The sequence below is a fragment of the Trematomus bernacchii genome, unplaced genomic scaffold (genome assembly GCF_902827165.1).
Source record: "Trematomus bernacchii unplaced genomic scaffold, fTreBer1.1, whole genome shotgun sequence".
Taxonomy (NCBI): Eukaryota; Metazoa; Chordata; class Actinopteri; order Perciformes; family Nototheniidae; genus Trematomus; species Trematomus bernacchii.
Window position 1 is genome coordinate 2,959,495 of NW_022987625.1, and position 17,191 is coordinate 2,976,685.

The 17,191-nt window shown below is 42.2% G+C and overlaps 1 protein-coding gene across 1 annotated transcript; it reads left to right on the forward strand.

Moving 5' to 3' along the window:
- Nucleotides 1-4,116: 4,116 nt before the first annotated feature.
- klhl36 (kelch-like family member 36) lies at nucleotides 4,117-16,935 on the forward strand. The gene is given in 13 exon segments (XM_034132886.1): nucleotides 4,117-4,356; nucleotides 4,911-4,994; nucleotides 6,910-6,933; nucleotides 6,935-7,105; nucleotides 7,950-8,024; nucleotides 8,027-8,074; nucleotides 8,947-8,971; nucleotides 8,974-9,167; nucleotides 12,041-12,160; nucleotides 12,162-12,344; nucleotides 13,196-13,423; nucleotides 13,625-13,782; nucleotides 15,353-16,935. Coding segments are annotated over 12 exon segments (1,851 nt in total). The 5' UTR covers nucleotides 4,117-4,356; nucleotides 4,911-4,934; the 3' UTR covers nucleotides 15,918-16,935.
- The last annotated feature ends 256 nt before the right edge of the window (nucleotides 16,936-17,191 follow it).

The window sequence follows — 17,191 nt, forward strand, 5'->3', positions numbered from 1 at the left end:
TCCAGTTTTTGATGTCCTGGAGGCAGTTGACCAAGGGAAAGAGGTGGGAGCTGTGTGGACGGTTTGGTGCAGAAATAGAGCTGTGTGTCATCGGCATACGAGTGGAAGCTGAGACCATGTGGCGGATGATTTGACCAAGTGGGAGCATGTAGATGGTGAATAGGAGGGGTCCAAGCACAGAGCCTTGAGGTACACCTTAATCATATACACAACTACGGTGTAGTTATGCAATGAATGAAAAACTTGGGTCACAGGTTCCTCACAGTGCATTACAAGATATCTATCGATATCTGTGTACCTCCACCATTAAACATATTCTGCACCTTTCTTATACTATCTACATACGTCTTATAAGAGTATAATTAATATGTATAATATCAGTTAAAATAAGTGCTTCAACATAGTTAACATTGCAGGAAAGTTGATTGTCAAGTTCCAAAACAAACCATGCAATATATTAGACGTTAAGTACTTTGTCAGGCTTAATATCTGTAGATACCCCAAAGCTTTTTTCTTATTTAAAAGAAGACCTTAACCTAAAGTATTCTTAATGTTTAAATAAAGCCTTATTAGTTGTCTGTTTTGCACATCCTCCTATCAGGCACTAAACTGTTTTTATTGTAGAGATCACTTACAGTATCTTCTTGATATTTTCTATTCTATATTATTTATATCATTGACCTTCCACTTTCCCACTATATTAAGAGTATGTACTCTTAATATTTAAATGTTTTCATCAAATATAACATATTCAAAAGTGCTTTACAAAATGAAAGACATTAAGCAACACATCTACCTGCATTGCAATTACTCTAAACGTGTAATAATGTGCTTTAACCAGTAGGAGGTGCGGGTTAAAAAGCTGTCAATATACCTGCTGTTCTGGTTTAGTTTACGACGGATATATTCTGTTATTGTTTTGATATTTGTAACACAAAAGCGATGTTAAAAACCCACAGCAACACAGAAAAGATGGTCTTAACATGACCCAGCGGTCTAGTAGTTAATAAAAACAATAATATCAAACAAATTATTACTACTAACTTTATTGTGAAATTAAAACAGAACGGTAAAAGAATAGTTTCCGGTCTATTCTGAGGCCCGATCTCTGTAGATAAATAAAGAACTACGACAGATGTGTAATGTTTAATGCAGCCAAACCATTCATTACAATGCATTCATGTGATGACTTTCAAAGAGTAAAGCAAGCACTGCTGAATAAAGTATGATTTGATCTTTTACGAAACGTTTTTTTTCATATGGAATGCAGTTGGAGGTCAACCAATCACAGAGCTTGAGGCAAAGCGGAACAATAGCTGAGGATTCTGGGTAGTGTAGTGTCTTCGGCCATCCTAAACTCTGAACAAATATTTGTTTCTCCGAATCGAAGGGGAAAATTACAAAAGGCATTGTACACAATTTAAACCAATCAATGTTGTGTAATTAACAAGGATAATCTGGTGTTTTTGAGTTGATGAGTAGTGCAGATATCACTGTAAAATCAATCGACAGTAAGGAGAATACTTACTTCCGGTGTAAAATCCTCCGTTATCCAATGGGAATGGACGCTCACATCGCTCTTTGGGTCCGTAATACAATAAAGGGGACATGATCAAATAGGAATATAATTATCTTTTAAATAACGTTAACTAAAGGGAACAATCTATTTGACACAGCTGAAGCTCTGGCCCTCCTTAAAAACTAACTAATTTAATAAAAATCACAGTTGTATTACACACAATGCACTGTTTTTTGAGAACAAAAATTGGTAAATAATGCACCATAATACATTCTGACGAAAAATAAAAATGATTATGAATACAAATCAAATAAAGAAGCTCCCGTGAGTTACTACAAGCTATAAAGTAGATTTTAAAAACGTTTTATAGAATAAAAGCTCACTGCTGGCGTGTGTGCACCACCAAAGGAGCCTCATTCACTTTACATTGGGGTTGTTTGCGTGGTGCAGACACGTAAATGTAGCAAAGTTCGTGACTCCACCACGCACTGCGGTGTTAAGGAGTCGTGGTGGAGTCACGCATTCTGGTGAGACCAGGTTGAATTCAGCATATGCTTCTGCATTCTTTGTTGCGTCTTCTTCAAGTGCTTCTTCATCGTTGTAGTCTATCGCTGGCTCTTCCAGGATAACTTCACTGAGGCTGCGCAGTTCCACGTGCGCCAAAAACCTTGTCTCCCATAACTAAAAGTTGTTCTCGTCACCGTCGAATAACAACTTAAACCACCTTTGGCCTCCTTGACTGGCCCATAAACCTGTTGCGTGAGACATTATATTCAGCAGAAGTCTCCACGTTTGCAGTCAACCAAAGTAGTTTGTAAGCATCATCTTACTAGTTGTAACGGACAGAAAAAAAACATGACCACATCGCACTGAGTTTGGCCCGGAGAACTGACCGTTTATTGCATCTGCGCATGCTCATTAGCATCACCACGTTTCTTTTCGCACATTCTGATGATGTCATATACACATGAACTGAAACATGACTTTGTTCTTATACAAATATGCTTAACACAGCCAAACCGCTTACATTCATAACACAAATTGGGATAATACGTGTCTGTTAGTTGCCTTCCTAGCTTTATGGCAGCATGCAACCAAATGAATAGCCCCTTGTTATCCCCTCCTCCAAATGGAAAGTTCATTGTATATTATCAGGCAGGTTTATTATGCCTGTAGAGCCTTTTTAATTACTTTCATCATATTTTCCTCCAGTGATCTTATAATTTGGACATATCCCACATTGTTCTGAGATAATTGTGGAACATCTATTTCTGATATAATTTCTCCAGAATTCCAGCATCCTAAATGTTGAGAAGTGGGAATAAGCCCCATCCTGACCTGCATCATGACAGTAATATCTAGTGATGTTACGTATTGCGCCGAGGCTTCGGAGCGTGTGTCGAGTAATCCCCGAAGCTTTTTGTGAAGCTTGTATCGAGGGTTGTATCGTTTTGGGCCAGTGACGTCATCGATGACAAACGAAGCCTCGCTGCCTGTCGATACCACGTGACTGCTTCAGGAAGCGATTCAGATCGGTTGAACCACAACGCTCATATTAATTACCATGGAATGTATAATAAGAACGATATTACCCCTCCTGTACCCGGGCCCGGTGACACGATGGAATTAAGAGAGCTCAGACCCTCACTTATATATAGGTCGGAACATGTCATAAGTATAAATAAATAAAAGCATAAATAAAAGTAGGAATAAAAACATAAATAAATGAATAAATACAGGAATAAATAGGCTCCAGTGTTTTCAGGTAGATTCAGTGTGTGGGCTGTGGCTCAGCTGGAAAGCAGTTGACTCTCAACCGCAGGTTCCCTGGTTCAACGGACTGGTCAATAAGTCTTTTTGTTTGTTTATAAAAGCTACAGCTAAATGAGATAATGTAGTTAATAAATGTATTCTTTGATATGGTCTCAGGCTACAACATGTTAAGTTGGCAAATCCCTCTTTGCAATGTTTACCAGCCTCCTTAGGCTTTTCAATCACAATCATTAAACTGGAATAAATACAATATTGATAACATGAAAATATGAGTTTATGTTCGTTTGTTTAGAGGTATTCTAAGGCTTTACTCATTGGGAAATCGGTATGAGATAGAGCACAATGTTGATAGCTTCATAAGGCTTCAGCTCTCCATCACTTCGTAATATCGTCCTTATTTAAACAAATGCAGCACTACATGCAAGTTCAGCACGCCCTACTTACTAGTATGGATCATGGAAGAGTTAATGTCTGAAACGTTCCGTAACATTGCCTTTATTGAACGCGCTTCGCACAGAGCTGGATGTGATTGGTCCATCAGGCGCAGCATCCAGGCTACTTCCCGGATGTTTGACATCGGATTGAAAGGTTTCGGCTTCAAAATAAAGTGGCAAAATTACAATGGATAAGTAAAATGGGGAGGTGGAGTGAACGTTAACAATATGAGCGCTAATAACCGCTTGCTTACAATAACTCAGAAATAACCTGTGACTGCTATAACTTCAAGTAATTATTTATCTTGAAAAACAAAACCAAAAACCCTTTAAAAAGCTATCACACAGTAGTTTATTTTGAAAAACTAAACCGGAAGCCGTTTTGTTTATTCAACTAGCAGGCGATATGCTACCTTGTTTAGCTCTTGCTATGGTTTAAAACACTATGTATTTCAGGAGTTTGTCTCTATAAGAAGACCCTGTGATACAAAGACCTTCCCGGGAAGCGGTCCCGTTGTCTGTCGTCGTTAGAAAGCCCTCGTGCTTGATCGTTCCCTCCTGAAGGTGCTAACCTGCAGCAAGAGATGCTGACTGTATCTCTGTGCCCAGCTGCTCCACGACACGACTAATGTAAGCACTGTCAGTTTATCACAGCTTTCTAGAGTTTGATCCCAAAGTGACATTATATAGTTCTTTGTTATTATTGTTTTGACTGTCTGTGTTTCCTAGTTAACAATATGAGGGCCAATATTCAGCAAGGAGACAGGATGCTGCTCTCCAGTTATAGTTCCCCTGGTTCTGAGTGCTGACAAACACACTTTGTGTATAGTGTCATTTTAGTACACTACTGTACTAGGAATGGTGTGTGTGTGTGTGTGTGTGTGTGGTGTGTGTGTGTGTGTGTGTGGTGTGTGTGTGTGTGTGTGTGTGTGTGTGTGTGTATGTGTGTGTGTGTGTGTGTGTGTGTGTGTGTGTGTGTGTGTGTGTGTGTGTGTGTGTGTGTGTGGTGTGTGTGTGTGTGTGTGTGTGTGTGTGTGTGTGTGTGTGTGTGTGTGTGTGTTGTGTGTGTGTGTGTGTGTGGTGTGTGTGTGTGTGTGGACTGTGTGTGGACTGTGTGTGAACAGTCTGAATGCAACAAGCCTGAAAACCCTTCAGCTGCTTTGTTACTTTGTCTCTCTGTGCAGATGGTGTCTGCCTGAGGGAAGATAATGGACAACGGCAAACCGAGTCAAGTGTGTCGGCCCAAGCGGTTCGGTGAATCCTCCCAGGTGTGTGTGTTTGTCAGTAAGAGGGGACTGAGCCAGAGTCAGACTCTGAAACAAATAAACACAAACAAGAAGGAAGCAGCTTCTTTACAGTAGAGAAATACACCTGAAAGTGACTCCCAGGAAATATGTTTCCTTACTTTTGGATAAATATATATATATTATTTTCTATTATCAAAAGTGAGTATTTGTATAAAGTATACAATATAGCAGTGTTTAAATAAGACATCAACATTTAAGGACGTGAAACATTTCATATTTTTTATAATTTGTTTCTTGTAACAAACATGGTACGTTTACATTCAGTCTGTCTCACCAACACTCATTGTGTGGGTCCTTGATGCCCTAACAATACTGTTGATTGTGTTATACAATCAACACATAGAGTGCCACAGTGACGTGTCCTAAAACCCGGAAGTAAGTTAAGGATAATATCTACATACCCTACTTTTATAATTTTCGAATCATAAATCTAATCGATTAGATTATGATCGATAGATTTGATTCGAAAATTATAAAAGTAGGGTAGACATGTGGAGATTATCCGACTGAAACAAAACGTGATCTGTCTCTTCAATGTGTGTCGACCACAGACCTTATTTCGAACATTTTCCAAAATCCTATGGAGAAATTGCATTGTTTTTGACGAAGGAACCGGAAGAAGGCTTACTTCCGGGTTTTGAAGACGCGTCACTTGTGGCACTCTATTGCCACATATAGCCAATAATGATCGGCATCTTCTCAGGGTAACTTTAATGCCTTTTGTAGAATTGTTGTCTTATTTTTAGGGCTGTCAAGTTAACGCGTTAATACGCCGTTAACGCAAAAAAAAAATGAACGCCACTAATTATTTTAACGCGATTAACGCATGTGTATTTTTTGTCCTCCGGCCGCCCCGTAGTTTCAGAGCGCATCGAGTGTAAAATAGCATCTACAAGCTGATGCTGACAGCCCCGCTCCTGCCGCCCGCTTGTGGCAGACCACACTTCCACGCTCACCGGCAGGCCCGGACTGGCCATCGGGAGGACCGGGAGGGAGTGTGTATGTGTGGCGCGACTCGCGCGAGCGAGGCACACCTTACGTGTTGATGTTGTTGTTAGCATCTGGTGCTAGCTAGCTGGCGCTAACGGATATAAGGAGCTGTTTTCAATGACATTTCGCCGACAAACTGCGCCGAGCACTTGACTTTATGCAGGTAGCCAGACAGGTGGGACATTGTACGAAAAGTCAGCACACTCAGCACGGATAGTACGCGCAACATGATTGCAGCGTCCAGGCAGCTCCCATTCGAGCATATATGCCTTGAGCTGCACATAGCTCCAACGAGCCATCACAGTGTACACACACACACACACACACACACACACACACACACACACACACACACACACACACACACACGCACACGCAGTATTGTATGAGAGAGGTTCCAGGTTGAATTGAGGTGAATATTTGTAATGTTCAGGTTGTTGTGTTTAATATTCATGAGAATATTTGTCATTATTCAAATGATAATAAACAAACCTATAAAGCATAGTTGTCCACTCATATGTTGATAAGAGTATTAAAAACTTGAAAGATATCCCTCTAAGGTACATTTAGAACAGATAAAAAATGTGCGATTAATTTGCGATTAATCGCGATTAACTATGGACAATCATGCGATTAATCGCGATTTTAAATATTTTAATCGACTGACAGCCTTACTTATTTTAGAGTCTTTCAAAAATATTCTTTCTGATGGCAAATATTATTTCTTTAAATGTTATTTTTACATACAGCAAGGACGAACTGAAAAATTGTAATGAGTAACATTTGCGCACACTTTCTACACTGCTGAACTAAACCTTCGACCCACAATAAGTGTGTGTGTACTGTCTAAAAATCCCCCACTAAGACCTTGACCTGTGTGTTGCAGGTGTTCCACTGCGGGGACCAGGCGGGGGGGGGTGCTGCGGGGCCTCAGCCAGCAGCGGCAGCAGCACCAGCTGTGTGACGTGGTGCTGCTGGCCGACAGCAGGCGGCTCCCGGCCCACCGGGCCCTGCTGGCCCTCTCCAGCCCGTACTTCCACGCCATGTTCACCCTGGGCATGAGGGAGAAACGCCAGGAAGAGGTACATGTAGTGAGGCAAAGAACAGATTATACTACGGGAATTTAGGGAATTGTTGATGATTTGAACAGAAGCCTTTGTTTCCTTTTGTCTTCCTTCCACATTCTGTTTATTTTTTATTTTTCTAGAACTGCATTCCTCTCATTTTCATCTACGTTTACTTATAAAGATCTATAGACTAGGTTAATCATATTCTTTTAATGTCAAGATAACTCATTGTCGGTCAGGATCTATGCTGTCAATAATGGGTGTAGTATCTATAGTATCTACATCTGGGTTCTCTGAGGTACCTTTAACCCACAAACTTTAACAACACAGGTTTATTCAGTTTCTTGGTTTAATAATTCCACTAAGATAATGATTATAAGGAGATATGCAGTAGAAAACTCTGCAAACAGAGAAGTAGGAGCTCCACCCCTCACAAAACACACAAACACACAAAAACCACAACAAAGATCAGCTGTGTGTAAGTCTTTGGTCTGAGATCTGAGACAAATCAGTTTAAAATCAGTTTTTGTCAGTAGCTGTCTGCCTAAAATGACGTGGGATCTGAGAGGAATAACCTCAGAAGTCAAATAAAACTCTCCTTAGTCAGGTGTCCTTTAACTCTGTTCCTACAGCCTTGTGCTGTGGATGGCAGGTGGAAACAGCTCCAGGATGTCATAGACAGGATAATCATTCAAAAGATAACATTTCTAAGAAACTCCATTAATATCCAGAGGAATGGCATCAGATCTAGAAGCTTCCGTGTGCTCAGCCGCTTAGGAGGTACCGGAAACCTCTTTAAATTCTAGTGACATCATATATACAACTCCTAATGACCTGCATCTTCCTCTTCCTGTTCCAGGTGGAGCTGGTTGGGATGTCCTACATTGGTCTGAAGGCTGTAGTGGACTTCCTGTACAGCGGGGAGCTGCCTGCTGGACGGGGGGGAACATTGAGTCTGTGCTGGAGGCGGCCCACCTCCTGCAGGTAACCAACGGACACTTCCTGTGAAACACATCATGTACATTGCAGGAGAATTAGGGTGCATCACATTCAATTACAGTATGTATAAAAAACAGGTTTCTGCTCAGTTGTAGTCCAAACTACTGCAGTATTGTATTTAAAAGATCACTCACAATAGACTCAAGTGAAGCGTATAAAGTGTTGAATGCTAATAATCATTCCAGAGGGAGAATAGGTTAATCATATTCTTTTAATTGGCATTTATTCATGCAATAATCTTTTTAGTTGGGTTGAGTATTTAAAATCATTTATAATGATTAACAATTATAATACATCTATTTGACTGTGTACTATAAGTAAAATGCCAACTGTCTATACCTGTTACCTTGACAATATTCTTCAAGTGCTAATATGCCACTTATTTGTATTTCAATTGCACACCCTGTGTCACCTTGAGTTTTGGAGGAAAATGTTCCTGCCTGACTGCAGGCTGAACAAAGGTTCCACACACAGAGAAAAGTCTCCATGCATTCAATGTGAATGAGGGCAGGGTTAACAACAGCAACACTACTTTAACAATCTGTTTACCAAATGTCAATGCCACAATTCAAGGTCACACTAGGTTAGGGAATGATATATTGTATAATGTTTGTTATGGGCCTGATGTCTCCCCCCTCAATAGAAGGAGTTATAGTAATAGAGGAAGAAGTAGGACATTTGGAAGATGACCTGTTTATAACCATAGTGTGTTACAGAGTGTTATAAAGCTTATTCATTGTTTACACAGTGCTTATATCCTTGAAATAGAGTGAAACCCTGAAAAGTAAATAAATGAACAGCATAAGTCATGATGATGGAAATGAAACTCTGATCACTAAAGCTGCTGGTTGGTCCAGGTGTGGCGGGTGGTGGATCTGTGCTGCAGTACCTGGAGGGGGGGCTGAGTGAGGACAACTTCCTGTTCCTGCAGCAGCTGGCCCTGCTGTACAGCCTGGAGCGCCTGGACTCCTGCGTGGACCGCTTCGTCTTCACACACTTCGCCTCGCTGTCCTTCACCCCCGACTTCCTGCATCACCTTCCTCTACACAAACTCTCAGCGTACCTCTCCAGCGGACAGGTACATGCACTGCTCAGGGGGGAGGGAATACGGGTTGCAACATTTCTTTATCAACAGATTTTGTTGTATCCTTTTGCCCTTTTTTTATTATGGAAGAGGAGTCATTACAATATATTCCAACCTTTATTCACTCGGTAATAATAAAATGATTTCAATTAAAAAAAAATTGCCTAGTAGATTTTCACATACAAGGAATTTGCTTTAGTGTACTGGTGCATATCATCAACATAGTAAGATCAATTCAAAGTTAAAGCAAGTCAAATAAAGAAACATAAATGTATGATGGTAAAGTTATCATTACTAGTACTCAGATGTTAATGCAGCAGAATGTAGAAGTGTTTCACAAGTTGTATCATCCTTTTAACCATCATTAAGCCAAACACATAACTATAGTCAAACAATCCCTCAATCATTCATTACACACTTCTGCTACAAATACATTGTTATTCATAGCAAACGTAAGTCCTTAAGTTGTATTTTTATCTATCCTGGATTTTAGACATGTTAAATTACAAAATAAATTATATAACGTGTATGAAGAGTGTTTAGTTTTTTAAAGTGAAGAGGAAATGTGTTCAGCACTGAACCGGAGCCGTTGACACTTTTCCATCAGTTTTTTCACTTTCATCATTATTCCTTCCCATGATTCAAATCATTAAGATGACACTCACAACAGTGAGACAACACCCTCGCTGGTTTTATCAGTGTCTCCTCACCCCCCAGCCTCCCATCCTCACTCCTTTAAACAGCCACAGCTTTTTGCTAAAAGTGTAACACTGATGGTCAAAATGTCCCTGTATCCATTTACCTTGCCAAGCAATTATTAGGCAAGTCGTATTTTTGAGGATTATTTTAATTATTGAACAACTAGTGCTCTGCGTCAATCCAAAATGTTAATAAACTTCAAACCTGAAAATATAAGAAAGTGAGGTTTGGCTTACTTAGGAGAATATCTATTTACATGAGTGAAGTGACTTACATACTCTATACTGTGGGCAATCCCCACAGGAGCACTTTGGGGTGAAGTGTCTCAGGGACACAACGACATGCTGACTGCAGTGGGGTTTGAACCTGTGCCCCCCTGATCCCAACACCAACGCACACCCCACTGCACCACACGCCTCCCATCATCATCCATATTATGATTTGTCTGAGTCTGACTATCTGCGCTACTCTTGGTGATACATTTGACCAGCCTATGTTTCAGGACTTTCCCTGTCTCAGGATAAAAGACTTGGTATGCTGGGCTATGTTTGTCGTGTCCTACAAAAATACCCTTTGCACATCTAGAATCTAGCTTCTTCTTATTTGGGGTGAAGTGTCTCAGGGACACAACGACATGCTGACGGCAGTGGGGTTTGAACCTGTGCTCCCCTGATCCCAACACCAACGCACTAGTCCACTGCGCCACACGCCTCATCTATGTGTGCACAATTATTGGGCAACTATTAGTGTGCACAATTATTATGCAACTAAAGGAACAACGAAAATGATCCCATCTCACATGTTTATTTTCACTTGTTAAAGTGAGAATAGTAAACAAACAACTCTATATATATAGCCACCCTTCTCTTCAATAACAGTCATGAGCCTTCCATTGATGGAGTCTGTCAGTTTCTGGATCTGTTGACGATCACCCACAGCCTCCCAGACTCTGATCAGAGAGCTGTACTGTGTTCCTTTAACGTAAATCTCCCTTTTAAGAAGGGCCCACAAGTTCTCTATAGAGTTTAGGTCAGATGAGGAAGGGGGCCGTGTCATTATTCTTTCCTCTTTAAGGCCTTTACTGGTTAACCACACAGTGGAGTACTTGGATGCATGCGATTGAGCATTAACCTTCATAACATCATGGTCTTCCTGAAAGATGCAGACTGTTTCCTGTTCCACTGATGGAAGAAAGTGTCTTCTAAAAACTGGCAGTAGGTTTGGGAGTTGATTTCCATCTTCAACCTGAAAAGGTCCAACTAGCTCCTCCATACCAGAACCCACCTCCACCTTGCTGGCGTCTGAGTGGAAGTGGAGCTCTGTGCACGGTAGTGATCCAGCCACGGGCCCATCCATCTGCTCCGTCCAGAGTCACCCTCATCTCATCAGTCCAGAAAACCTTTGAAAATCTGTCTTCAGATGTTTCTTGGCCTAGTCTTGATCTCATGTGTCTTGTTCAGTGGTGGTTTCAGCCTCCCTCCACCTTGGCCATGTCTCTGAACACCTGAGACTTCTGGGCCCTCCAGGTAGGTCACAGTTCTGGAGTATGACCGCACTGGAGGATAATGGCTTCCTGGTAGCTTCACGTTCGATTCTTCTCAGATCTGTGGCACTTAATTTGCTTCTTTTTTCCTCAGTATGTTTCTTGCGACCCTGTTGACTATTAAAAAATTTACTTTTCAAAAGTCAGTTAAATCCATTTTTTGGCCCATTTTGCCTGAGGAAAAGAAGCTGCCTAATAATTCTGCACACCTTCATGTAGGGTGTTGATCTCCTAAGGCCACACCCTCCCTCATTACACAAATACACACCATCTGATATCCTTAAATCCAATGCACATTCAAGTTCATACAGCTAAGTGTTGGAAAATATGCATGGAAATTATGATATGATCAAAATGCTCTCTTTCATAATAATTGTGCACACAGTGTATGCCATGTCTATCTAAACTGCCGGCTCACCTCACACCTCACTACCATCTTTAATGCCAGCCAGGGAAGAAGAGAGAACATGTAGTAAACTCTTTGGATAAGGAGGCATAGGTTGTCAGTTGCCTACCTTTATTTTTTTGGTTTGTGTTGTACTGTACGTAGACATGATAAGCAGGTTGAGATGGGATCCTGATCTTGTTTGTAGAAAATTCACTTCCTGTTCACCTCCACCCTCAGGTGCAGCATGACAGCGAGCAGGCGCTCCTGCAGGCCTCCCTGCGGTGGCTCAGCACCACTCCTGAGCGCACCCCCCACGCCAGGCAGCTCCTCTCCCACATCCGCTTCCCCCTGATGGCGGGGGGGGGAGCTGGTGGAGCGGGTGGTGCCGGCGCTGAGGGCCCTGCTGACGGAGGAGAGCTGCCAGGCTCTGCTGCAGGAGGCTCTGGGATACCACGCTACGCCCAGCGCTCAACCACTGCTGCAGACAGGAAGCACCCTGCTGAGGGGGGGCGCGGAGCAGCTGCTGCTGATTGGAGGAGAGGTACAGATGGGTGGTGCCCAATCAGTTGATCACAACTTTGTTTTCAACGATGCATATGAAGCCATTTGCAGTGTTTTACAGTTTTTTTTATCCATTATTCGTCCTCAAAGTGTACTAATTATCACTTTGATTGATATAGTGCCTATCAGGACGCTTTACAATAGGGAGGGGGGACGTAGGGGGGACCAAAAGGAGAACAGTAATACAAACATAGATGACAAAAAAGGAAGATAAATAAACATAAGGCTGGGTGCAAACATTTCAATTTGACCACCTGTAGTTTTTATTGTTATACTTCATGACTTACATATCTAATAATCATATAAAGGAGTGCCTTGGAAGTACTAGTTTTCATAAACATGTGACAAAACCTCCCCCAGAGCTTTGATTACAGAGAGAGGACCAAAACAAACATGCGTTTCAACAATATCATCATATTTTCGAGGACTAATGCACGATCGGAATCACAGATCAACAGATCATGGCTATTTTTGTATTATTCTTATTTTGTACGTTTATAAAATGTTTGTTCTCAACTCTAAAGAATCCTGAGTCAGATTTAATAATAATAATAATAATAATAAATGTATATAGCGCCTTTCATAATCCCAAGGACGACAAAGCAGTTGGTAAAATAAAAACATCTGACTTGATTTGGGCTTGACTGACTAAAGACTTAAATCCCTGAGTTGATTTGGAAAAATATTCAAAATAAATGTAAGTCTTAAGTTTTGTCCTGGAATTATTTTTGAACAATAAAGAAAATAAGATTTCAAGCAGCAGGCTGTGCTCAGCTACACCTATTTTCTCTTTAATAACTCCACCTGTACCCCGTCCCGTCCCTGCTGCAGGTGTCGGAGCGGGGGGAGGAGCTGAGCGCCAACGTGTGCCGGCTGGACGCTGAAACAGGAAGCTGGTCGGTGGAGACGGAGCTGCCGGCCCAGCGGAGCCACCACTGCCTGGCCGTGCTGGGGGGCTTCATCTTCACTGCTGGGGGCAGCTCGTCCAGGGACAGCGGGGGGGATGCTGCCTGTAACCTGCTCCACAGATACGACCCCCGCCACAACCAGTGGTCCCGGGTACTGTTCAAGGAGCCCCCCCATTCTCTGTCAAATACTGTTTAGTTTCAAACACAAAATAATTTGGATTTTTTAACACTAGCACAAAAACATTTCAGTTTAATGTGAGAAGGGTAAAAGACGCCCCCCCCCCCCCACCCTTTGTTTCTCACTTCCTGTTTGCTGGTGCTCAGACTCCGTGACGCTGTGATGCTTTTCCAGGGAGCTCCAATGAATGAGCGGCGGGTGGACTTCTACCTGGGGGCGGTGGGAGAGAGCCTGATCGCTGTGGGGGGGAGGAATGACTCTGGAGCCCTGTCCTCTGTGGAGGTGTACTGTCCCGCCCAGGACTCCTGGTCCTATGTGGCTCCACTGCCCAGGTAGGCTCACATGGTGTGTGTCTGTGTCTGTGTTTTCTAGAATTCTGTGGCAGTTGGGAATATTTAGGAAATAATTAATCCATGTATGGTATTTCTTTTTAACAAAATACCGTTCTTAAAAATATAATTTATAGAGGGAATTGTGACTTTTTAATAACACAGCTCTCAGCAGCTTTTCACAAAATACAATCATTTGTTTCCCAAACCCTTCAATTGTGAGTTCTGTTGTGGAGATACGCTATAAATGACAATTACAAAGTGGAAAGTAATTTTTTGACAATTTACAAGTCTGGAGCCTTGGATGAGAGAACCAATTTGGAAATGTTGCCCCCCATCCATAATTCCTAAGAACTGGCCTACCTGTGTTACCTAATATTCTTGAAGGAGAGTTTTGATCAAATGCTCCACATTGTAATTTGGGGCTATACATTTAACATCACAACAACACAATTCATCCACTCGTATCATCACTTCTTTCCAATCACATTCACTCCTGTTAATAACTTAAAGTGGACCTATCATGCTATATTTGAATAATATAGTGTAGGACCATACCTATATAAGGCATATTTATACTTTTTTTTTCTTCAAAATACCAAACAGATCATGCATTTTAGCCATGCCTCATTTTGCTCAATTTGACAATTTCTAGCTCTGTTTTTGCAAGGGCTGATTCTGTGAGAACAGCACCACCTACAGGCCTGGCATATGTACTACAGCGTCTCCAGCGCTTTCGAACGGCAATGGCCGTGGCTGTCTCCTCCTGATTGGTGGAGTTGGCCCAATAGCCGTAGCGCCACTGTCCTGACGTCAGGACAGTGTTCATATCTGGATCAGTTTTTATCAGATCCGTTGCAGCCCCTTTTTTAGAGATTTGGGTATGGAGGAAAATAGAGAGGGTTGTGTTTTCTGCCACTTGGTGAGTTCCCTGGAACACCGGGGACACATATTCATGTATAAAAGACGTACAAAAGTGCATTTTGCATGATAGGTCCCCTTTAATGTTTAAAGCACTTCCCTAAAAGTGTTCTAACTTGCTACCTGGATATGCCAGTACTGTTTATGAGACAGTGTATTAATAAGTAGTGTTTTACTGAAGATTCATGTGTTAGTAAAGCATACGATAAAAGAGACTTTGTCTTTGACTGCAGGAGTTGTGTGAGCGATCATGAACGGATGTTTTGATCAAGTTTGCTGTTGTTAAACGTTAACCACATGAACTTTAATTTATAAAGACTTTTATAAATGTTTGTATTCTTTTTGCACTGTGGAGGCATGTGAGATGTTTCAAGAAATTAATGTATCACCGGGTACGTTACGAACATACAAATGATTTATTTTTGGGTGAAGCGTCCCACAAGTGCTGCTTTGACAGGATAGTTCCAAACCCCCAAGATGGACTTCCTGTCAGGCTTAGCTTAGTGTGGCTGTAAACATTAAGTCTTTGCCATTATATTTCTTGAGTGCATATTTATTGTTTGTCAGTTTTTTAACCATAAATCCAGTAGATTTTTGCTATTCATTTTTGTAACGGTGCTACATTTGGCTTTTTGAATTGTGCCTGGTCTAGGCTCACCTATGGCCACGCCGGGACGGTCCACAGAGGAGTGGTCTACATCTCAGGAGGTCACGACTTTCAGATCGGCCCGTACCGCAGACAGGTCCTGAGCTATGAGCCGTCCCGGGACAGCGAGGTGTGGACGGAGCGGCCGGCCATGACTCTGGCGCGGGGCTGGCACTGCATGGCCTCCCTCAAACACCTCATCTACGCCCTGGGGGGCAGCGACGACGACGAGGACACCACGGAGCGCTTCGACATCCTGAGGGTGGAGTCCTACGACCCCAGCAGCGGGCAGTGGACCCGCCTGGCTCAGCTGCTGCTGCCCAACAGCGAGGCGGGGGTGTCCGTGTGGGCGGGGAGGATCTACGTGCTGGGGGGCTACAGCTGGGAGAGCATGGTGTTCTCCAGAGCCACGCAGGTGTACGACCCCGACAAGGACTCGTGGACCAGAGGCCCCGACCTGCCTAAATGTGTCGCAGGAGCCTCAGCGTGTGTGTGCACTGTGAAGCCCTCCCCCCCCCCAACCTCTCTGGGGGAGAAGAAGAAGGGGAAAGGAGCATTACCCCCCACGTGACAACAGCGAAGGACTATCTTATACAAGGCTGGACCTCATAGAGTCCTATCGAGAACACGGAAATGTTGAGTACCCCAAAGTATTATGTTAGAAATGTATAGTACGGGTCCCCAGCAAGTAGAAACTGCCGGATGCTAACTTCCAAAAAAATGTTGGCCATATTTGTACTCTCTATATCCAATGGTCGTAACACTACTCATGGTAGTCCAAATCAAACTACAAAGAGAAAAAATATGGCCACTTTCTGGTTTAAACTGCCATTTTTTATCCTAAAACGGTCAGAAATTAATTCAGCATCTTCAATAACCCCCTCAACCACTCCAAAACTGTCCAAATCGACCCAACCATTTTAATATCACTACTGATGCTAGGTTAGCATCCAGCATATGTGCTGGGGACCCTACTATGTTTACCCCTCCTGTCGTGTTTGTTTCACCCCCCTTACTTTGGTGTTAACACAAACCCCATTAATCATCACCACATTTGATTGAACACCCTTTTCAGCTGTAAACACTCTCTCAGACTACTGGTTTTCATGAATTACTGCAGTGAATATACAAAGAATAGACACTGAAAATGTGTTCCAACATTAACATGTTTGTCGATATGTGGCTGTTCCTCTGATGGGTGAACATACTGTAGGGTTACCCATTCATTTCACCATAGGTCTTACAAAGTGGACTAAACTACTCAACATTCAATGAAAGTGGTGATCAGCAATTTGATATGTTCAAATGCCTAATGGAGGACATCATAAGGCCTTGAAGCAATCAAATGTAAAACACAATATTTATGATTGATGAAAGTAGTAGATTTGACCCGAACATGACAGGAGGGTTATTAGAAGATATATATTTGTTATGTCCCCTACATGGGTAACAACAGTTGTTTTCGCCATGAGCTCAGGAGCAGAGTTGGGTGTAATAATATTACTTTTGTCGGTAACGGAGTAGTGTAACGCGTTACTTTTATAATTCAGTAATCACACTACAGTTACTAACATTGCCCCGACACGCGTTACTTCGTTACTTTTATAAAATCAGTCATAATCACACTGACAGACAAGAGGGGTTTCCGCCGCAGGTTTATATGTACGTAATCTGCGCGACTTGCACGTCCACATCTCTACGTGCAGTGCTGCATAAACATGGCTGAGTCAGCGATAACTTTCGAGGGGTGGAGGTATGCCCATTATTTTGAGTTCGTCCGAAGAATAGACAGGAATGTGACGGTGAGGTGCAAACTGTGTCCAGACCAGAAGCTGTTATCCACTG